The sequence below is a fragment of the Ciconia boyciana genome, chromosome 2 (assembly GCF_034638445.1).
Source record: "Ciconia boyciana chromosome 2, ASM3463844v1, whole genome shotgun sequence".
Taxonomy (NCBI): domain Eukaryota; kingdom Metazoa; phylum Chordata; class Aves; order Ciconiiformes; family Ciconiidae; genus Ciconia; species Ciconia boyciana.
This window is the reverse complement of record NC_132935.1, coordinates 152,647,059-152,670,126: the sequence shown is the minus strand read 5'-3', so window position 1 is coordinate 152,670,126 and position 23,068 is coordinate 152,647,059. Positions and strand designations below refer to the sequence as shown.

General features: G+C 36.7%; 1 protein-coding gene across 9 annotated transcripts in view; it reads left to right on the top strand.

Annotated features, from left to right (window-relative positions):
- EPC1 (enhancer of polycomb homolog 1) overlaps nt 1-23,068 on the top strand; it is a 68,340-nt gene that overhangs the window by 43,760 nt on the left and 1,512 nt on the right. For 4 of the 9 annotated variants that reach the window (XM_072854591.1, XM_072854600.1, XM_072854599.1 and 1 more), the window contains 14 exons: nt 863-1,022; nt 2,701-2,846; nt 2,932-3,138; nt 3,527-3,675; nt 5,094-5,250; nt 6,574-6,750; nt 6,855-6,944; nt 7,030-7,178; nt 8,452-8,804; nt 14,139-14,222; nt 20,702-20,820; nt 20,902-20,988; nt 21,630-21,771; nt 21,886-22,252. In XM_072854591.1, the coding sequence (XP_072710692.1) occupies nt 863-1,022; nt 2,701-2,846; nt 2,932-3,138; nt 3,527-3,675; nt 5,094-5,250; nt 6,574-6,750; nt 6,855-6,944; nt 7,030-7,178; nt 8,452-8,804; nt 14,139-14,222; nt 20,702-20,820; nt 20,902-20,988; nt 21,630-21,771; nt 21,886-22,252 (2,387 nt within the window). The remainder of the gene's footprint in view (nt 1-862; nt 1,023-2,700; nt 2,847-2,931; nt 3,139-3,526; nt 3,676-5,093; nt 5,251-6,573; nt 6,751-6,854; nt 6,945-7,029; nt 7,179-8,451; nt 8,805-14,138; nt 14,223-20,701; nt 20,821-20,901; nt 20,989-21,629; nt 21,772-21,885; nt 22,253-23,068) is intronic. The other 5 variants (XM_072854593.1, XM_072854595.1, XM_072854596.1 and 2 more) reach the window with 3 other exon arrangements.

The following is a 23,068-nucleotide window of genomic DNA, read 5'->3' as shown; positions in this document are numbered from 1 at the left end:
GAAAAAATACCACGTTACACTGTCAGTAAACCATTTATATACATGTGCACATCTTGCTGTCTGGGTTTTTGTTGGTAACTCTGTATGAACTCTGCTGATACTACTTACTGTCTTGATAGCACCACAGGAAGAATGGAATGCATTTGAACAGTAGCATTAGAAAATTATTAGACTTCATAATGTTACTAATCTGTTACTTGTGTTGTAGATATAAGTGTAATTTACTCTTAAGCTTGAAAAACAGTTGCAGATTTCTAAAAGTTAATTATTCTCACCCTCATGGTTTATAGTTTAATAATAAACTTTATTTGACAGATTAGGAGGGGAAAAAGGAGGATAATGGAAAGCATTGCAGTAAACAAGACTGTCTTTAGGAATCATTTCTCTGTCTGGGTAAAAATAGTTGCTTCCCTTCTTAATAGGAGATGATGGCAGGCCTCCTTACTGGTTTTCTGACATTGCTGGCAATAAATGGCCATAGCAAATACAGAATAATACCAGAGTGAGTATCTGTCTGCAGCTACTTGTTACAATCTGTATGTGTAATCAGTCTTAAGTGTCTCTCCAGAAATACGTAAAGATGGATTTATGTAGCTTGGTGAGCCAAGAACATGCAGCTTGACTTACTAAGTTTAGTAACTGAAGTGTTGTGTGTGTTTGTGTAAGAGGGAGAGCTCCACCTACTGGAAAAACCTTCTAGTTTATGGGGTGCATTTTGAGTCAAGCATGCGATACTGATTTCTTATGTCTGGTCTCAGGGATTTGGAATGAGAGCATTTGCAAAGAAATAGAGTTCCTTCAACTTTAAAAAGTCTGAGCTCTGAAAATATTTTCTCAGATTTTCATCTTGACTTGTTTTTAGGAACATCATCTCCAACGGGCTATCTCAGCACAACAAGTATATGGAGAGAAGAGGGATAACATGGTTATACCAGTTCCAGAAGCAGAAAGTAATATTGCATACTATGAATCCATATATCCTGGAGAATTTAAAATGCCAAAGCAGCTGATTCACATACAGCGTAAGTAAAGTAACTCATTCATCGAAGTCTATACCAGGAACTTTATTTTGCTAGTAGTTTCAAGAGATTACTCTTAAATGTCTATTGAGCTTGCATCAAGACTGACTTCTGAGAATTAATTTTTTTCCAACATGTAAAGGAATACATATTTCTTACTGAAGAGGTATATTTAATTCTTGATCAAGAAGTAGACAGATGTCCTTTGTGAGTCTAAGTCTATATGTTAGTACTTTTAAATTTAGCAATCTCAAAGGCCTGTTCCTGCCTTCTGTAACACTCAGTAATTACAGCTTGCAGGGAAATTCAGGTTCGTTATCAAGGACAGACACAAATCTACTTGAAGAGGAGAATATATAATACATAGTTAAGAAACAGGGTACCTGTCCCCTGAAGCTTAATCAGAATAAAATAACAGTAGAGTGGATTGGTAAGCCAGGCAGAAATGGCAGTAGTAGTAGTATTTGCTTGTGCCTGGATGGAAGTATTCTGCATCTAAAAGTAGGTGGTTTTTGATATTACTGATGACTTGCAAATGTGTTGGGATTTTGGTTTTGTTAGAAGACAGCAGCTGTTCTGTTTGGATGTGGCCCTGGATGTGAGTGCCTCATTACTTCAGATAACTTTTGAAAACATTATAAAAGTATCATCTATTGCAGAATTCTGTTGTGTGGTGTAACTAGTAGAATTTTAAAAGTAGTAACTATGCTATGTAAACAGATCTTATGCCTAATTAACTTTGGTTAAATGTTAGACTTCTATATCAGTCCGACCTTCAGTGGTGGCCTAAAGTATTAGAGCCTGCTGCTCTGCTCCTAGGCAAATGGAGAGACTAACACTAGCAGTCTTCCATGCTGATGCTAAGGTTATACTTTTTCATTCTTCTTTTCCTCATCTAGTGGTCTAACAGCTGAAATGGTGATTTTCAGCTGCATTGTATTCTACCTATTTATTTATTAAAAATAAGTGGTGCTTTTCACAGTGGGTTTCCAAGTGTGCACTGGGGAAGAAAGTCGTGTCTCTTACAAACTAAAACAACTTGAGTGAGGCATGAGGACTAGGGAGATCTTGTTTTGAATGCAGAATGCTGCATTTTCATAGGATATCATGGAAAATGGAACAGTTGTTTGTGTTCTGCAAACCTTTACTTGTATTTGAGATGCCCTGCTTACATAAGGTAGACCATGCTGGGCCAGTTTAGTCTGACTCATCTACATCACGAAAATAATTGATGAGAATATCTGTAAGGTCATTGTAATACAGTCTGCACGTACTTTTGTAGAAGTACCTTTAAAGTGTGTTTGGGCTGAAGTCTTAACTGTTGATAATACAATGCATAAAACTGCAGAATACCAGACAGCATTGAAAATTTTGACCAATCTAGAAATTTCTTGCTGAAAGCAATGAGGTAGAAAGCTGCTAGCTGGCTTGACCACTAGTAAGCTTTCATTGGTTAACAAAAGCATAGTCAAATAGATACCAATTTTTATTCCTGGTTTTTAATGGTGTAATGTTTTTTCAAGAAAAAACTAGATATAACTGTGGAGTAGCATTACTACAACATTCAAACAAATAATTTTGGTTTTGTCTTCAGAAGAATCTGGTGTGTGCTCCAGACAGTGCTGTGAGAACAAAACATTTCTGTAGTAGAACTAACTTTAACTTTCACTCTATCATTTAGCTTTCAGTTTGGATGCTGAGCAGCCAGATTATGACTTGGATTCGGAAGATGAGATCTTTGTGAATAAGTTGAAGAAAAGAATGGACATCTCTCCTTTGCAATTTGAGGAGATGATAGACAGACTAGAAAAGGGCAGCGGTCAGCAGGTACAACAATACTTTGAATAAAGAATTTGAAATAAGTGCTTGATATATTGCTATATGAAAGTGATGTGCTGGGTCTTATATTTAGCCAGTCAGCCTGCAAGAGGCCAAGCTGTTGCTGAAGGAAGATGATGAATTGATCAGAGAAGTGTATGAGTACTGGATTAAAAAGAGGAAAAACTGTCGAGGTCCCTCTCTTATCCCAGCAGTGAAACAAGAGAAGCGAGATGGTTCCAGCACAAATGATCCTTATGTTGCTTTTAGAAGACGAACAGAAAAGATGCAGACACGAAAAGTAAGTAGATCAGTACCTCCCTCTGCTTGCTTTCACTTCCTTCTTCCCCTCTCGAAAAGTAGCTTATATAGAGAAACAATTCTGCTATGTAGTATAAAACAATAAAATTTGGGGTGTTCTTTTGTTTTAATTTGCAAGGGTAAAAACGTAAACTACTTTAGGACAGCTATTGAACGAAAGTTTGTATGTATTTTTTTTTTTTTTACTAAATATACTGCTAAACCTACTTATGGTGTTGGTAAGCTGTAGCTCATTGATAACATGCACGTGCTTCTCTTTGTTTCAGCATGTGGGGTTTTTTAATATATATACACATAAATATTTAGAACTTAAATAATCTGAATTAAAGTAAATGATGTGGGTAAACATATACACTATGTATCTACAGAATCGTAAAAATGATGAAGCATCTTATGAGAAGATGCTTAAGCTGCGTCGAGATCTGAGTCGTGCAGTAACCATCCTGGAGATGATAAAAAGGAGGGAAAAAAGCAAGAGAGAGTTGCTGCATTTAACACTGGAAATTATGGAGAAGAGGTAATGTTTATTGAGAATTTGCTGCAGAAAGCTTTGGAAAGTACTTTGTATTCCCATTCCCACAAATACTTAAAACAGTGAGAGATTTTTAAAGTAAGTGTTTAGATTAGGCTCTTTCACATGTACAGGATAGCATATTTTCATATATGGCTATGGAGAGCAAAATAAAACGTTAGGAAGTTGCTTATTATGGAAAAGTGACCCGTCACACTAATCTACATTGTTTTATTACATGTGTACATGTATTCAAATGTATGTATATAACCTATGTATTATACAGGAAGAGAGAGCATAGTTTCAGGTAAATTCATTTGGAAATTTGTGTTAAACTTAAATGCATAGATTAAGGAAATCCCAGCTAATTTTAAGGCCACTTCCAATCAGTATCATTCTTCTTTATTTCATTATTGCTGTTCTTTTTTAGCAAACCTTGATCTAATACCCTCTTGAGGAAAACAAATAAGCATTTCATACAGTTTAATATGTTGCTCTGTGAGTCATCTCCAACTAGTGCTTTTTTTGACATCCTGTTGGTCAGCTGTGCTGAAGACTAAATACTCTGCTCTGTCAACTGTCGCTTTCCCAATCAACTGAGAATCACATTTGCAATATGGAGTTGTTCTTTAGGTTGATACTTAGAATCTGAATAGACTTCTCTAGCTTAAGCATCCATGTTTGAAAACAAATGTTTTGAGCCAGTATTTTAAAGATCTAAAACTAACTTTTTAGTCTGGTTTCTTAGGGAGACAAGTTGAATGTCAGTCTGCCCTCTCTACCTGGTGCAGATTTTTCAAGCACTGACCATTTTCAGTAAAATAGAGGGGGGAGAAATCTCAAAGATTTTCCAGTAGCTTTTTTAAGAAAATAAGCTGTTGAATAGAAGAAAGACTCTAATGCCCCCCTCAGAATGGAAGACTGCACTTCAGCTCGGCACTTTTCATAGGACTTGAAATGTTACACGGTTCATGGATCTGCTTGTTGTGAAACTATTCCATGACACAAAAGAGGGAGGATTAATGAATAAGGCACTTGCCCTCGCTGTTTAAAACCTTGTTGATAAATGTGTATTTTTAAATGGTATCTATCCCCAAGTGAGGGGGGAGGGAAGCCCTCTCCTGATCTTTCCTTCTAGTTTCTGCTTCTTTCCTTTACATTATTATCTTTTGGAGATGTTTTACAGGCTTTACAGGGTAGTTATCCTTTTACTTATTTGTCAGCATTAGTCATTGCTATGAAGTTTCCATGTTATATAGACCCCTTTTCTGGAACAATACTTTCTGTACTTCTTACTGTCATCCTGGGTGTCCTTTTACCCCAAGTTGCAAGTATTAGTCTGTGTTTCTATGTGTTGTGCAATTTTTTACCAGACACACATTGTAAATATTCCAACAAATAAAAAATAATAATTCTGATTTCAGGTATAATTTGGGTGACTACAGTGGAGAGATCATGTCTGAGGTCATGGCACAACGGCAGCCGGTTAAACCTACCTATGCTATTCCCATCATTCCTGTGACTAACAGCAGTCCTTTTAAACACCAAGAAGCTATGGAACTGAAAGAATTTAAAGTTAAAGTGAGTAATTCAGTAACCAAGTTACTAGTTCATGCTGTTACGTATGCAGGATACAGCATTTTAGGATAGGAGGAGGCGGGAAGCTGAAACTGGAAATAGACTAGCAAAGCTGCAATTGGAATAAAATGCTTTGTTCTGTTGGCGTTATGAGGATAACATACAGACTGTTGGCATTCCTTAAGACAGAAATAAAGGAAGTATAGACGACTACAGACAAAAGGGCATGTGCAATTGTATTCTTATTCTGGGGGATATGAACGTTTTTCTCTAATACTGTCTGTAAAGTTAGGATATCCTGAACAAAACTGTATTTATTACCTACATATTGGACAAAGGGAGGACTAATGAGGTAAAACCCATATCTTGTTCTAAATTCATGTAGTTATTTTAATCTGGGGGGTTGTTTTTTGTTTTGATTTTTTAAATATGATCCACTGATATTCCCAGCATGCTGTATGGCTTTGGTTTTGTATTTAAGTAAAGTATCAAATAACCTTATTTGATTTAGAAAGCTGACCAGTACTTTTTTTCCTTCAGGCTTTAATTTTGTGTCATACAAAGCATAGCTACAGTGCCAACAACTGAGCATATTAAATAGGTCAGGTAACACAGGAGAAATGCTGAGGTATAATTTGAATTTTAAACAAAAACTTCTTGTAACTGAAGGAGGGCTGTTCTGAATCTGACAGGGTGGCTTGAATCAGTGAATAATTCTATTAATAGTAGAGAATTGTAATTGAGATTGCTGGAGTGTACTTACCTATTAGTGATGTTGGGTCAATGCAGTGTCTCGCAGCTTGAAAGAAATGTGTTTCTTGGAAACTTGGGAAATGCACTGAAACTTGACTTCGCATAGTATGGGGAAATGTGTTTAATTTTTAGAGGATTTTCTGAGATTCTAGGTATCTGTGCGAAGTCTAACTTCTATTTTTGCCTTTAAAGCATTGTTTGGTACTTAGTAATTTCCTAACACTGCATAAATTCCTATTAATTTAAAATGTTAGAAAAGAAAAAAGGTGCCTCATGGAGATCATTGTATATATTTTAGTCTACTTCTCCAAAGTAGTACTGTTATCTTAACTGCTAGTGTTTTATCTGGCATGAATTGAGCAAACAGTGCTTGATTCCACCTTGTCTGTTAAACGTTTCAATTACTGGAAATGAAATACAGATATTCACGAAATGACTGGATGTTTTGCCATCGAGATGGTGGAGAGATGAGTTCACTTTTTAGCTTGCTTACACAGGAGTTTTCTAAAACTCCTGTTTTAATCTGATTTGCTTGTGTGTGTAATATTATGCTGCCTTTTTTTTTTCTTGCAGCAAGATAAACCTGATGTTATTAGACCCAAAAGAAAGTATGAGAAGAAGCCAAAAGTCTTACCTTCGTCTGCTGCTGCTACTCCTCAACAGACAAGTCCTGCTGCACTGCCAGTCTTTAATGCTAAAGATTTGAATCAGTATGATTTTCCTAGCTCAGATGAAGAACCTCTCTCCCAGGTAGGACCTCTAGAGTTCTGTGCTGCTCTTAGGGAAAGAATAGAAGTAAAACTCATGAATTTACTAATATTTCTCCTCATACAACCCCCATCCTGTCTTTAAAGGTTTTGTCTGGTTCTTCGGAGGCTGAGGAAGAAAATGATCCCGATGGTCCTTTCGCCTTCCGTAGGAAAGCAGGCTGTCAGTACTATGCTGTAAGTAGAATTTCCTTATATATCTTAAGACAGAGCATCATTGTGGGAAAACATCTTGTGTTTAATTGTTTAAAATTATTTTAAGCCTCATTTAGACCAACCTGGCAACTGGCCATGGAGTAGCCCTAAAGAGGGAAGATTAGGAGATGTGCGTTACAGATACTGCTTAACCACCCTCACTGTACCCCAGAGGTGTATTGGGTTTGCACGAAGACGGGTCGGCCGTGGTGGAAGGTGAGTGCTACATAATTGTTGCTGTTTTTAAAAACAAAATTTAAAAAAAAAATAAAATCAGTAAGACATAAAGAGCAAAGTTTAAAAAAAAAAAACAACCACCCTCTCAAATTGAGACATCAGAGAGATTGACTTTTTAAATACTTCCATTTGATACAAGCTTCCTTAGCTGGTTAATGTCTCCATTTTTATTTTGCGGTAGCGGAAGCCACTTTAATACTGTTTTCTTAAATGTTTCTAGGGGTTTTTTTTATTCCTGGCACTCCTAAGTTCTGAGGTGAAAATACGTGCATGTTTTCAGTTGTGATTGGTGGTTTGCATTTAAATGATTTGCGTAGTTGTCTTCAAATAGTAGTATTTAAAAATAGCAAAACCAACATTTTTCAGAAAATGCTTTTCTGAGTTTGGACCGTATTTGGTGATTTGCCAGGTGTGGAGGAGAATTTGGGAGGAATACTTACAAGTGACAGTAACTGTTCAATTTCAAACATTATCAAAAATATGAAAGAATTAAGGACTTCGGGCATTTTGCTTCTAAGCATCTTTATCAAAAATAATTTATAAATTGTTCAGTGTATAAGTGCTGTTTCTCAAATATTGTATGATGTCTTTAAGAAAATGGTGCATTGGTATTAAATTTTAACTTAAAAAAAAAATGTAAGAACCTGATTTGGCTTTCAGATTAATGCTTAACACCTCTTCACATATTAGCAAGCCAGACTGGCATATCAGCAAAATCAGAATGGGAGCTGAAGGCTCTTACTGGGGTTTTGCAAGGGGATTTGGAAGTTAATGTGACATCCCCACTGCATTGGGATGGTTGTAGGTATATTCAGCATATATGGGAGTAAGGTTTTTGAACTGAAGTTACTTTAGGAGGGCATTTGAATCACTTCTTAGTTACTTAAGCAATTTTATTTTATTCTCTGGGTTTTTTTCCTTTGCATTGTGGAACTCTATCTTCCAGCCTGATGATTTCTAAAAAAAAAAAAATTATGTATGTTGTTGCGGTGTATTAATATATACATGATGACGTACATCACCTGTTCAAACTGTAAAAGCTAGAATACATGTGTGAAGAGAAACCTAAATGTACTACTTACTGTAAAATAATATATAGTCGTTGTGTCTGTTTGGGGGAGTTGGTCGTTCTAGAACAGTTTTGTGTAGTCTTTTCTATCCCTTTGTTATCCCCAAGCGCATATGGCAAGCTGGTGACATTCTTGGTATTTTCTTGCCACTGTATAATTCTGCATTGTTTTCCTGTTTTTAGGGTGCTACTAGACAGAGCGCATTCGGACTACGATAATACATTTCATCAGCTGGATTTGGAAATGTTTTCCTCATCACAACACTCCTCAATCAGTCAATTTGCCAATACCTCAGAAACAAATACCTCGGACAAATCTTTCTCGAAAGACCTCAGTCAGATACTAGTCAATATCAAATCATGTAGATGGCGGCATTTTAGGCCTCGGACACCATCCCTACATGACAGTGACAATGATGAACTCTCCTGTAGGAAATTATACAGGAGTATAAATCGAACAGGCACAGCACAACCCGGGACCCAGACATGCAGTACCTCTATACAAAGTAAAAGTAGCAGTGGTTCAGCACATTTTGGTATGTTTATTTTGACAAACTTGCTTCTACAAATTTTAAACTTGGCTCAGAAAATCCAGAATGTCATTATGTCATCCATACTTTACGTCATGGTCTATTTTAATGGTAACAGCCCATCTTCACTATTATCTCTTTATTTGCTACATAGAGTGTTTATTTGTGTTTATTGCTAGCAGTAGTGTACCTCATCTCAAATTTATGCAAATGCTACCTTTGTACGTAATTACAATTTTAGAAATATGAAAGTTTAGAAACCAGTATTGTGTAGGGTTTAAGTTGACCCTGAAGATCTGGATTTTTAAAATTAAAAAAGACATTGATTAAAATGTTGATACAAATATTACATTGCAGATTTTCTTCTAATACAAGGTGCGGTGGTGGTGAGAAATGTTTAGTTGAAATGTTTAGTTAAAATATTTGCATTTAAAATCCCAGCATGTTATGAATTCTTATTCTTATTTGAACTTACATGAAATTAAATGCCACTTCCCATCCAAAAAATAACCCAGCCCACCCCCACAGATGCATCTGCTCATGCTTGGCAAAACTCTTGGACTAATCATGTCTACATTTTGTCAGCAAGTAGCAGATTACATCTTATAGAACATGAATTACAGAATTGAGGACCTGACTCTAAGAAAATTTGATGTGGTGTTAGTTGTTTTTTAATTGGAATACTGTTGGATAGCATCACTCTCTATGTTGGGTTCTTCACACTGGAAGACTGGTATTTACTTAGTTAGAATGTAGCTTAAGTAACTTGTGAATTTTGATCAGTCAATACATTAAATGTCATCATTTTATAGAAAGTAAAGTGACTTTTTACAAAGAAATAACTTCAAGTTCACCACCATTTTGTAAGGAGTCTCTAGAATAATGTTTTCCTTGCCATTTGAATTATGGCTTTGGAAATAAATTAGAAAACCTGGATAATGAAGGAGTGGGATGGGCAGAGATGCATATACCTAATACACTCCCCAAATTGTGGGATGTTTCGGAGGTTTGCTCAAATAAAGAGCATTATCCTGGTATCAGATGACTTTAATCCTCCTGTTTTCCAATATAATTGGTACCTTTCCTCCTTGCACCACCTGCTTGTTGTGGTTTTTTGGTCCCATGTTGTGTCCTGTCCCCCTGTCGTGTGCGTGTGTTGTCCCGCCCCCCCGACCCCCACCCCGAAAATTCTTCCTCCTTGCATTCTTAGACTTAGTGAGCAGCTTTGTTCCTCTGCTTTATTTCATGCTTCCTCTCAATGCTGTCCTAGAGTAGGTCCTTGCCCCCATCCCCCATTCTTTTCTCTCTCTTATGACTCTTCTTGATGGAAATGTGTTAGGGCTAAAACTGATGGTTCTTCTGGTTTGTGATCTAAGTATAGCTTTTGTGCCCCTCCAGTGTTTCAGATCAGTAAACCAAGTCCAGAACTGAATGAGAGCATCCTCTGTCTGGAGGCCAGTCTGAACTGTGATAAAATGGTAGTCAGATTACTAGTGTGAAAACAAAACTAATATGTGGTGAAAAGATTATAAATACACTATAAAGTATTAATGGGCAATACATGACATCTGAAAATCACATAGACTTGAAAAAAAGGCTGATTGAGTTTAAAGCATATGTCTCTGTGTGTGTGTGTATAAATAAACACACACACACCCCCCTAGAATCTTTTTTCCTTAAATAGATGATTAAGTTATTTATCTACATCATTTAGGCATTAAATGCAATTGTTATTTATGGTGATGAGTGCGGTACAAGGTTTTAATTGTGTGGTTGTATTTTGAAGCCTGTGGGAAAGTAATACATATGTATAAGTACCTAGCATATTACATTCATTTGTGCTTGGAATTCTATGCAGATGGCTTCTCATCTGTGTAAATTATTTAAGTTGGTATTCCAAGCTTTTCCAAATCGAAATGTTGTGGAGTTTAGATTCATATTTTTATTAGCATTTGATACAGGAATGAAGTACTCAGTAAAAAAAACCAAACCAACAAAAAAACCAATGTCTGAATTCACAGATACACTTTAAATTAGTTACTACAGTCTTTGGATAGTCACTTGTTATTAATATAACCAGGTAGATTGTACCCATATAATTATGTGTAGTCTTAATTGGGATTCTTGTAGCATTGGAGGTGTATACGAGTTTGTGTATGTGTGGTGTAATGATGATTGTCTGTTTAGATATAGGTGTTTGAAAGGAGCATACAGTCTAGTTCATCTTGGTGCCATTCTGTTTCCTACTGTTATTTTTTTCAGTTTCTCAAAGGATTCTTTAAGATACATTGTCTACACAGATTACAGGTGTGTTAATATGTCTCATCTGTAAGTTTGACTTCTTCAGAGATGCATGTCGGTTGGGGCTGCAGCTGCTGAGTTACATCTTCTTACTTTCTGTAGCAAATACTGTAAAGAACATCAGGTATCATCTGTACTAAAGTTTTTCTAACAGTCACTACTGCAGGTTTTACAACCCTGTAGAGTGTCCCTGTTCCTTTTTCTTAGCTGGCTTTAAAGCTGGGAGTTTGTTGTGGGTGTGGATTTTTTAGGTTTGTTTCTCTTTGTCTTTTACATTTTTGAAGTGGCAGTAGATCTTTTTACCAGAAAACACTTATTAATGCGTCTCTACTTTTAAAAATCCTTTCATCCTTTCGCTCCTAACTGTGAGTTGTGGTCAAACCATATTGCTTACCTTTAAAATGAAGTTCATCCTGAGATTCTGTAGTGGCCAGCAGATGTGGTCATGTTGCTGTGTTTATTGTGCACCATCGCATGATAAGTTTTGTCTGTTCCATATTAAAGAAGTTTAGAGAAGTCTTGAGCTTTTTCCACCTTGAATGATCCAGACAGCGTGCTGCTGACATGGGAAAAATTGCTGTGGAAAATCTTGCTTTTCAAGTCTGTTATACATGGCCAGCAGAGGCATGAAGTTGAGACGGTATCTCAGGTCTTCTGTTAATCAAAGGACATGTTATAAAAGCTGTGCTGTGACATGCCATTCTCTGGCTACAGGAAGCATTGTTTTTCCATCCTGAAGATCGGAGAGAGGTTTCCCCAAAGAGCCAGGCATTTTATAAACATTTTGAAGTGCCTTTGACCCTCAAGAAATGCAAGTTTTTCTGGTCCTGGTTTTCAGAGTGCTCAGCATAAAAGATCTGTGGAAGATGAAGTTGTTGCATTGAGATTTTGTGTATAAACTGAGAAGGGATGTCTTAAAAAAAAAACCAAACAACAAACCTTACAAGTTACTTGAAAACAGGGCTTGTACTGGACTTGTGTGCTGAAAGATAGACTTTGGCAGCAGGATCAAGTGGCCAAGAAAAGTAGCATCACTTTTGAAGAGGTGGTTCCTTTTCATCTTACTGAAGAATTACAAAAAAGCATCCTTTGCCCTCTTGCAAGAAGAGCCGATTCAAGGATCTTCAGGCATATGTTATACAGAACACCACTAAAAAGCAGGCAAGATCGTAAAAGCGTGATTCTTGTGGAGGAATAACTTGTTCAGTGGGGGAAGCTATTAGCTCTGAACAAAACACAACAAAATTACTTCAGAAAAGGAGCCTGTACCACTGACAGTCTCATCAAGTTTCTGAATTGTAATCTTCAGAGATGGAGCTTGTGTCTTAAGTCTGGAGTGTGCAGTAGGCATGAATATTCATCTGAAGTATTTGTGTCCCGGGAGTTTAGTCTTTCTTGTTAGATTAATTGATTGATCTAGTTCTGCCAGGCGAAGGGTAGTCTTCGAACTGCGTCACATTATAGAGAGGTTGTGCTTTCTGCTGGAGACTTACTGTTAAATATGCTACAGTCATATTTTTGGATGCTTACATCTAGTAATCAAAAGTTTGAGACGTTTAAAACTGCACAGCATGTATAATTCTGCTGCAGGTTTGGGTTTAGGAGGCAGACCAGGGATACCAGTCACTAGTGAAAGATTTGAACACTCGTTCCCAGGCTCCACAGTAAGACCAGGCAACCGTCTTGCATTCTGTTCTTTTCTGCCTTCTTCATCCAGAAGCTGGGTCACTTTGAAAGGAAAGTCTGCAAGCTGTCAAGACTAAAGAGGCTAGCAGTTAACTAGAGTCTACTCACTACATTTGTAATTCTTTCTTTGAGAAGAAGTTTATTCTAGCAGAAGCCTTACTGAAAATTCTTGAGTTGTTATGTTTGGGATTGTAGACCTTACTGTATATGAAAAACTGCAGGCATCCAGAATATAGTTAAAGAATCCAGAGTAGCTTAGTGTTTAGCATTTCCATCTCCAAATTTGTAATGTTGGTTGATGGATCTATACTTTTTTTTTCTTGTTCTCATTAAGGGTACCTGACACTCATCTTCAGGCATCCCTTTCCTGCAAAGAAGCAGGAGGAAGCTCCTCAATCCCTGTGGCAGTTCCTCGCACCAGAGTAAAAGGACTTGTCCTACCTTTTCATTGCTTTCATGCCATCACTGGCCGTGTTTAGCTCTTTTTATTTAACCCTTGTATCTGTAATAGTCTCAACACTGCTGTCTGTTTTACTGTTTTCCCTTTTCCAAATGCTTATTTTCACATCGCAGGATAAACTTGGTCATGAAAAATACTGACATCTGTAATGGCCATTTTCACTTAGTGTTGGAACTTAACAGTCTTGGCTCATCTGTGGCTGAGATGTTGAGATCCTAGTTGAAGAAGCAATGGCCTTGGGAGTAACAGATGTTTATAGCCCACCCTAGGCTTAGTTGAAGGAGGAAATCTTAAAAGGAAAAGCTGCTTTAGTCTGGGAAATGTGGCTGGGGCTGGGGGAAGAGTCAACACTTACTAAAACATCTGAGCACTTCTGAAGACTTTGAGACTTTGTAGTTATACTAGGTTTCTCATTCAGCTTCCACCCAGTTGGAGTAATACTTTGCTCCAAAGTGCTGGATCTTTGGGCTTGTGTAAACTGTTCCACTTTGTCTGCATCCCATGCAAGGATGGTCAAGTTTATAACTGCAGGGTAAATTGTGTGTACCCCCACTGGCCTGTGACATTTTGGTGGAAACTCATATTAATAATAATGGGCAGACAAATATAAATGCATAGCAAGCATTTCTACCTTTCACTCAATGGCTAGTAAAAATCCTCATTAATTATTTTATGTTTTTCTTCCACTACCAAGTAGGGAGGGCATATATAGATCTTATGTGTGGTTTACAATTTCTAAGTCTAGAGTTCTTATGTTAGGAATTTCACACTTAAGTTCTGTTGGGCTGAAATGTAAGGCTGTTGTAGTAATAATCAAGGGCATAATGATTCATGTTCTCATAGTGTCTAATAATGCCATGTTTGAGTAAAATCAATCTTGAACTTCTTTTCAGAAAGTGAAACATCTTTGGGCCTGGTGCATCAAATACTAAATCACACTGATGGCTCTAAGTCTCTCCAATCTTCCGAATTCACTGGTGAGAACTTGCTATACAGTAGAAAATCTTTAACCAGGCAATGTAAGGCAGATAACATCTCTTATAAGATGGAGATAAAAAATGTGATGTTCTGGATTACTTAGTATTGTGAATGATGTTTGCTTTGCATGCACTTTTGTCATTAGTAACCACTAACTGTTCTCCTATACAGCAGGGATGTGATGCTCTCATGTATTTCCCTTAAGAAAACATTGTAACGTATATCGTCTTTCTGCACACTTTAGCAGTTCTGTAGTTTATGGTTTCTGAGTTGGAAGCTTTGTTACGTGATCTTTCTTCTGTTACCTGATCGAAACTGCTTACTTAATGGCCGTCACCTCAGCTGGAAGGATCAGGGAATCCAGTACTCCGAACAGATTGTTAGAGAGGTTCTTTGAACCCAATATAATCTTAATGCTTCAGTTTTCCTACTGAAATAACATTTCTGCTTGTGAGAACAGATACTTAACTTGATGTTATGAAGCAACTGTTTTTTTAAGTTACTCTAATTTAAATATCTAATTATTTAGATGTTTAATAGGACTGAAGCATTTGCTGAAAGGTTTAAGCTGTTTGAGTCTCTCAGCATTAAATTTTTTTTAAACTGTATTAAAAATAAATATGCTTACCTGGATAGATCATTGTGTTTACTCCACAAAGCTTGCTCGGTTTCCCTGGCAAATCTAGTGAGCATCTTCCATTCAGGAAATCAAGAGGAATGCTAGTAGAGGGGCCAGGAGTTTCCACGTGCATTTTCTGCTTTCCAGCTGTGCTTCCTGGTTTTTAGGAAACTGGTTCTTGTGATCAATTTTTTTGTAAGTCTGTATTTTCCTACTTCGGGGAAGCAGAATAACAACTAGTGAGTCACCTCACAGTAAAACTTGCAGCAGTAGTGAGGAGGGGAGGCTGTGGCTGTTTACCATACAAAGACCAGTCTGTTCATACAGATTCCATAGCTAGCCCCCCTCTTCAGTGATTTCAGCCGCTTCTGGGAAGGACTTGCATTTTCAGAGAAGCTAAATGTAAGGCATTTAGCTTCTCTGCATTGTACATAGAATTCCTACAGCATTGTAAGGCTAGTACACATTGAATGCTGTGGTAAAACTAGTTAGCACTGTAAAAATAGTTTTATATTGTAGTATAAAGCTGCTGAGAACTATGGATCTTTGAGAATTCCATTGACAGCATCACTGTTACTCTGTGCTCCAGAAAACACCACCTGTTGAGTATCAGCATCCCACAGAATTCAGTAGCTATGTAAACAGAATCATCCAATTGAAAGATATTATTCAATGGCTTAATTTGAGCAAAAAATGTATATGTAATTATCCCAAAGATTACAAACATCTTATAGTCATGTAAATGATTGTAGGAAAACATATTCATAGTGTAGTGTGTTGTTAAAAAATTGAGTTACTGCACAAGATTTGTGGCTGTTGCTAAGGAGATACTAAGCAGTCATTTATCCTGTCAATCAGTCTCAGTAATGCACAGTGTTTCTTTCCTTGTATTCATAGCTGCAAACCCCTGAAGCTTTTTATTCTACCTTCCATTCCTTTTTGCAGTCTGTAAGCCAGAACACATTTCTCTTACTTGCTGCCAAAGTATAGCACTAATACAGTCGCAGAGTAGGTGCGTGCATTGTCCCAAGCTGTTAAATGAAGAGGATAACGGCATAACACGATGCACTAACTTAAAATCCTAAAGGTTGTCTCAACTGAAATGTTATAACTTGATTCAAAATTCTACCAGAAACAATTCGGAAGCATACTGAGTTTTAATTGTTGCAATTCGTAACAGTATGCTGCAAACAAACAAACAAGAAGCATTCATGTAGCCTAGTCTCTCAATAAAACTCGAGCTACGCATCTTCTGACAACCATCTTGAGAGGTGGATAACTCCAGGTAGGGTTGTGCCTTAAAGGTTCCTAATGTTTCAGGTTAGGAAAGGAGTTGGTTAACTTAAGGAGTCAGGTGGCTTGCATAAATTACTGAAAGTGTCTTGGAAAGTATGTAGAAGGTTTGGGGAAAGGTACAGTTGCTAGCTATGAAAGACAGTTGAGATATTATGAAATTATAATGTTCTTATTTATATTGTATCAGTAGTAGTGATTGAGATATTCCCACCTCCACTCCTCACTGGATTCTGTGTAGCGAATGAAACTGGATGGCCTGTCAGTGTCCAATTCAGTAAATTCTGTAGTATTAAATAGTCATTACTGTATGATGGAACCATGACTGCTGTGGCCCTAGCATGCTGTTTGAGAAGAGTCTATAAACACTGCACTCCTGTCTAGGGCTGCTTTAGCAAGAATCTGTTTTAAATTCTCATGTGTTGTCTTTAAGCATTGAATGTTATGTTTTGTCCCTTTTTTAATTTGAAGCTGTTGTTCACTTGTCTATTGCTTTACTAATATTTTTAAAGCCTTGAAGGTCTCCATTAATACCAGAAATACGTAGCTTTGTGTAGCAATACTCTTCTGAATTACCAGAAACATGGTTGTTGATTTAAGTGTACAGAAAAGCTCTGGGCTTCCTTCTTGCCTGCTGTTTTTTTTCTAGGCAGATAAAGACCAGTGTGTGACACACAAGAAAGTGACAGTCATTTTTGCTACTTCTACATTTACCATTTTTCTCTGACATAGATGAAGGATTTTCATCTGTGCCCTTTCTCTTCTTTAGAATAAAAATGAGAAGAGGTAATAAAATATCTGGAAGAAAGTTCTTAGGGACACTGTTACTGTTTTTCTAGAGAAAGTGATGGTAAGATACTAAGTTTGGCACCTATGCAATTGCATCTATGCTAGCTTTGCAGGCAAGAAAAAAATATTCTCTGAAAGCCATATAATTAACCCATTAGTAACAGCTACGTTTCTGTGGTCTGCAATGCATTTACTTGAGTTGCTTTTGAAAAAAAGACAGTTGGACTTAAGACTAGCTCTTTGAGAAGTTTAGGACTGTGCCTGCAGATGTAGAGGCACAGTCAGTACACTCGTGATTTCACTGTGCTATGTGTGATTTCCCCAGAAAGCCTTCCCCAGTTCCAGTCACAGTTGTGTGCCACAGAAAATTAATAGGTAGGGTTAAATAGATTAAAATACTTTCATGTAAAGTGTATACAAACATTTTTTGTGCACAGGAATGATAGTTTTCAGAAGCAACATATCTCATAATCAGTAGGCTTATTTTTTCAATTGAAGTGTAATATAGACTGTTCTCTGAGAGCAGGAGGGGAAGAAACCTAGTGACGGTGTTAGTGAGCAAAATATATTATGGCTTTTAACAGAAGAGGAATAAAGTATGCTATCATAGTTTGCAGGTCTTCAAAAGAAATAGTGATTAATTTTGGTTTGGATAGTTCTCAGTAGTAGTAATATTTTCAATAAAGCCTTCAATGTAGTGCTGCTTTAGCATGGAGAGGGGAAGAGCTAGCTTATCTATGCTGTGTAACTTCTTCTGGTGCATGGGCATATCTGGATATGCTGTGGAATGGAAAAGGAATATCAGTCAGATTATTTTAGGAGGCTGTAGCTTGCAGCAGTCCTTTATGGGCAGTGTTGTGTTTCTAAACTGGATGCAACTGATTAATTCAGAATCTCAGTAAATATTTGATAGTGTTGTAAATAGTATTTTGATATGTCTAGTAGGCTTTTACCTTTAATAAGGGAAGCAAAAATATTGCTGAATGTTTTAACCTAAATCAAAAAACCTGAAATAAACTGTTCTTGAGCATATTTTCAGATATGACAGGTAAATAAATAGCCATTTCCATTGCATTTTTGAGGCAGTATTTGTAAGTGTGTTTGGGTATTTGAGCAGAAGTAAGAGAAGCAGTTTGAATGTAGATGAGGGTGGTGGTCATAGTGGGGTGCTTCTGTCACTTGTTTACTTTGACAGCTGTATAACTGTTTTCGTAGTGGTGGGAAACTTACAGCTGTAAGGGTGACGGACTACTTAAAAATAAATACACTGATGCACAATTTGAAAAATATAGTTCTTCTAAATGTTGCTTCCAGAAGGGGGAGCACTTAAAGACTGTACTAAATAATGGCTATCCTAAACAAACACAGGTTGTCTCAAACTTTATTTACTGTTTTTCAAAAAGAAAACAATATTTTGGAGTTGGTTAAACCAACATAGGTGACTGCTTACTACAACTCTATTTTGTAGCTAAAATCTAAAATATACTTAAGGCTTGAAAACTGAAACTGTTAATAAATTTTACTTAAATGGACAAAAGTGAGATGGTTATGACGGTGGAGATTTTAATCTTAATTCAGTCAAAGATGGTGGTATACCATATCCTTTTTTGCCCCTTTTCCTCTTTGTCAGTCTGCGAGTTGTCTTTATTTACATCACTTATGCAACCTATTCCTAAGCAATGTATTTACAGTGTCATACTGCAGAATAAAATACCTTGCTAATACATGGAATCTTCAATATCATTGGCACTATGTTGGCTAAACCATACCAATTCTAAATTTTAGGTTTTTTTAAAAAAAACATTTCATTAATAAGTCACTACTAACTGATAAATATAAATGAAATATCTGTCAGTACCAGAAGAGTACATCTATTTTTCTCCCTCTCCTACTGCTACTCATCTTTCTACATGCTAATCTTTGTGTGCTAAAGCTTTCTTGCTCTAACTCCTGTGTTTCTTGACAGTTTAAAAAAAAAAAATCTAAAGGGCTTTTAGTTTATATAAAGTAGAATTGAAATTTCAACAGCCAATTCCTAAATATTTGGTCTGTGAATTCTAGTTTGGTTTTTTTAGTAAGGGCATTTACAATGGTGTTACTACTAAGCTATTCCCCTAGGAATAACTTTAAAACATGGAAGAAATGAAGCAAGTTGAAGTGAGACTTAACTGTAAGAGTATTGGGAAGTAATTTGTCACTTACGGCAATATAAACAAGTGCTACATCCCTACTTGCTGAAGAATGTTACTTTAAAAAAAAAATTAGTAACTTGAATGTAACAGCTGAATAAAAATTGATAACTTCAAGTGCTCAGATAGCAAAGTGCTGGTAATAATTTAGTGCTATTTCCAGTACGTAATAGAAGGATTTGGAACAATGTTTTACCAAAAAAAAAAAAAAAAAAAAAAAAATCACAAATACACTGGAAAAATGCATGCTCAGCAGTGTTTGCTCTGTTTGTTTCCAAATATTAATTCTTATTTTGGTTAGCCATTTGTATTGACTTGCTATTCAAGTTTGTACGTAAGGTATAATTGCTCTTCAAAAGTCCATTGTATCAAGAAGCAGGAGATGATTATAGTTTTGATAGAAACGTGTTTTTTTCAGGCAAGCAAGCCTGAAGGATTAGATTAACAAAAATATTTTTAAAATTGCAATTTGTGAACAGGATTCAAGTGTGGAGGTGATTTGTTGCCAAACAGTAGTGAACTTGCCCACAAGTGCGACTTCCACTGCACTCTAGAAGTATGAATACTATTTACAGCACTTACTTGGGAGCACCTCTACAATCTGAAGATAAAATTGAAGGAAAAATCTGAAAGGTGTATCCTAGACTGAATTATGCAAGGGAATGTGCATTCCAGCCTTGATTCAGTTTTAAATTGAAAACTGAGACTTCCTTTCATTTTGGAAATGTAAATTAAACAAACAAAAAGTCCTAACATTAAGTTAATGACTTAATGAACTAATGACTCCCCACCCCTGCACCATTGGGCATCCCCTTGTGAATCTTTACGAATAATGCTGGGTTTTATCAAATTCATACTTGTGGGCTAGCTGGATAAAATTCTAGTTGGCTTGTGATACACTGACTACTGGGTCACCTTTCACAGATTTTAGAGAGAAGGATGTAGTTCTGTCAAATTCTGTATTGATGGAGTTGCTTGTACGTGTGTGATTAAAAACAATAATACCACCTGCACAGTTGTAAGCATGCCCAATTTAATGTTTTTTCAACTAAGCTTAAACATAAATCTTAATTGTAGGTACTCGCTACCTTCAAAATGCTGTCTGTGAGGGCTGAAAGCATGCAGTTCCCAAGTTTTGCGTATAAACCTACTTTACTAATAATGTAGATACTGTAGTTTCACAAAGTGAAAACATCAATGCCATTTCTACCTGTAATTTCTTTTTAATCAGCTATTAGAGAGTATTTGGTGGTTTTGATTGTGTTTTGGTTCCCTTCTCCTCCTCCCTTTTTGGTATCTTCAGCTAAATGCAGCAGAGCAATTAAAGCCTGTATACTAAAAAACAGCTTAAAAAGGGAAGGCTTAATTTGAACAAAAATTTCTAGGAGGATGATAGCCTTTTCGCCATAAAGGTGCATTAAGGCTTGTGGGAACTTGCTGTGGTGTTTTTTGTTTTGTTTTGGGTTTTGGTGGGGTTTTTGGGGGTTTTTTTGTTTTTGTTTTTTTTAGGATTACAAAATAGATGTGTTTATATACACAACACCTACGTATTTTGATATAGTATTTTCTCGTTTTATATTTTGTTCAGCATTTACAGCCGAACAATACCAGCAACATCAACAGCAACTGGCACTAATGCAGAAACAGCAGCTTGCACAAATTCATCAACAGCAAGCAAATAGTAATTCCTCTGCCAACACATCACAGGTGAGGGATTTGTCTGTGCTATGATTTATCCCTCATTGTTTCCCACCAGGGTTCATCTCTAATTGTCAACTGTTGCCATAGAACCTTGAAACTAACCAACAGGAAAGTGGCTTTCGCCTGAATCTACATCATAGCCATTCTGTAAAGTGTTTAGAAGGGACACTGCAGGTGAGTGTGGCAGGCATTGCCTCTGCTCCCTCTTAACAAAAAAAAGATGGGTCAGTCAATGAATGAAATTTTCAAAGCCTTAGAAATATGAATTGCAGAGACGTCCAGCCGTGTCATTATCCTCTTGATAGTGGGGGATTTTCAGAGCAGGATTTTTAGTTAATAACTAAAGCTAACTCCTGAATATGACCTCCATACAGCTGTGGAATTGTCTAATATTCATAAATGTGTAGTATTTGCAGTGGTGACGGATACATAAAAAGGTTCAGAAGTTGTTAGCAATCTGAACCTCTGAGTCTCTGAATTGGGTTTGGAATTTCATGAAAACAAGTTGACCTGTGAAACAATGTTGTTCCATAGAACTTTGAAAATAAGTTTCTTTGTATTTTAAATAGTTGTGGGGATTTTCTTCTCTGTTGTTACAATGGAGCTAGAAGTGCATGGAAAAAAAATATCACAGCTCAGATTTTACCTAGTTGTACCAAATGCTGACAATTTGGTCTGAGAGAATGAGTGGGCCACGGTTCTGATTTACATGTACTGATTTTTGTTTTACTAGTTTGTGTGTAGCTTTAAAATGGGGAGAGTACTGACTCTTGGAAGCCTCAATCACATATATTTGCCACCATTGTTCTTTTTAGGGTTTTGTTTCCAAGACACTGGATTCTGTTAGTGCTCAATTTGCTGCTTCAGCTTTGGTTACATCAGAACAACTGATGGGATTCAAAATGAAGGATGATGTGGTGCTTGGAATTGGGGTGAATGGCATTCTTCAAGCCTCAGGTATGCAGCAGTTTGACAGAATTTGATTGCATCTTGATTTTTACAGTGGAGATGCATCTGTCCGGAGTTGAGTACTTTCTGAAAAATGAGCTTACTCTTGTTTTTCTTTTGCAGGAGTGTACAAGGGCTTACACCTCAGTAGTACTACACCTACAGCACTTGTCCATACAAGTTCATCATCAACAGCAGGTTCAGCCTTGTTACAGCCTTCAAATATAACGCAGACTTCGAGTTCCCACAGTGCACTGAGTCACCAAGTAACTGCTGCCAATTCTGCAACAACTCAGGTTCTGATTGGGAACAACATTCGATTAACTGTACCCTCATCAGTTGCCACTGTAAACTCTATTACCACACTCAATGCACGACATATACCTAGGACTTTAAGTGCTGTTCCATCATCTGCCTTAAAGCTGGCTGCAGCAACAAATTGTCAGGTGCCCAAGGTTCCAGCTTCGTCCTCTGTGGATGCAGTACCAAGGTAGGTTTTTTTAATATCTGCTTATGTTTTCCGGTCTTTATTTTGCTTGATAAATATATTTATGGCAAATAAGAACCATTGTTTTAGATGAGGCTGGCTTACATTAACATTGTGTGTAATGGTGGTCAAAAAAGGATACTTGGGGAGGAATACAGGAATAGACAGGCTTTTACAGTGATGGTTTTCCAGGATGTTCTGCTAGCCACCAGATCAAAAATAAGCGTTAGCTCAAAAGTGAAATTTATGATCTGTTAGTACTATGCCATATAAAAATTCTCCATTGTTGAGTACAGTTTTTGGTTCTTACGTTCTACGTGAAGGCTGAACTATTACAAAATTAAATGTGTGTCTGTCCTTAAACGTAAGTCTGCCAGGAATGAATGTAGAGTAGAGTTAGTCCATCTGCATTCAAAGATGTTTCTGTATTTTGAACACTGCAGAAGAGTTCAGAGGATGTATTATGTTTTGTGTACCTCAGAATTTGAGAAAAGTATTTGTCACATTCTTTAGATATAATAACCATTTTCATTTCTAAATTACTGTTCTTAATTTCTGTTGTCTTCATTAGTTTAAGATATTTGGCTAGAGGATAAATTAAAATAGGTTAAACAGGAAGTCAGTTCAGCGTTTCCTTAGATAATTCCAGATTTTGTAACTAGTCACTTCACCGGCAACTTCTTTTATTGCACATCTTTTATTACTTCATCACAAATTTTGATGCTTAGAACACCCTTTTTTGTTTCCTGCATGACATCGTGGTTTATGGGGAGGTTTTACAGTGTGGCAACTGTTCAAAGTAGTCATTGCTGGGAGTTA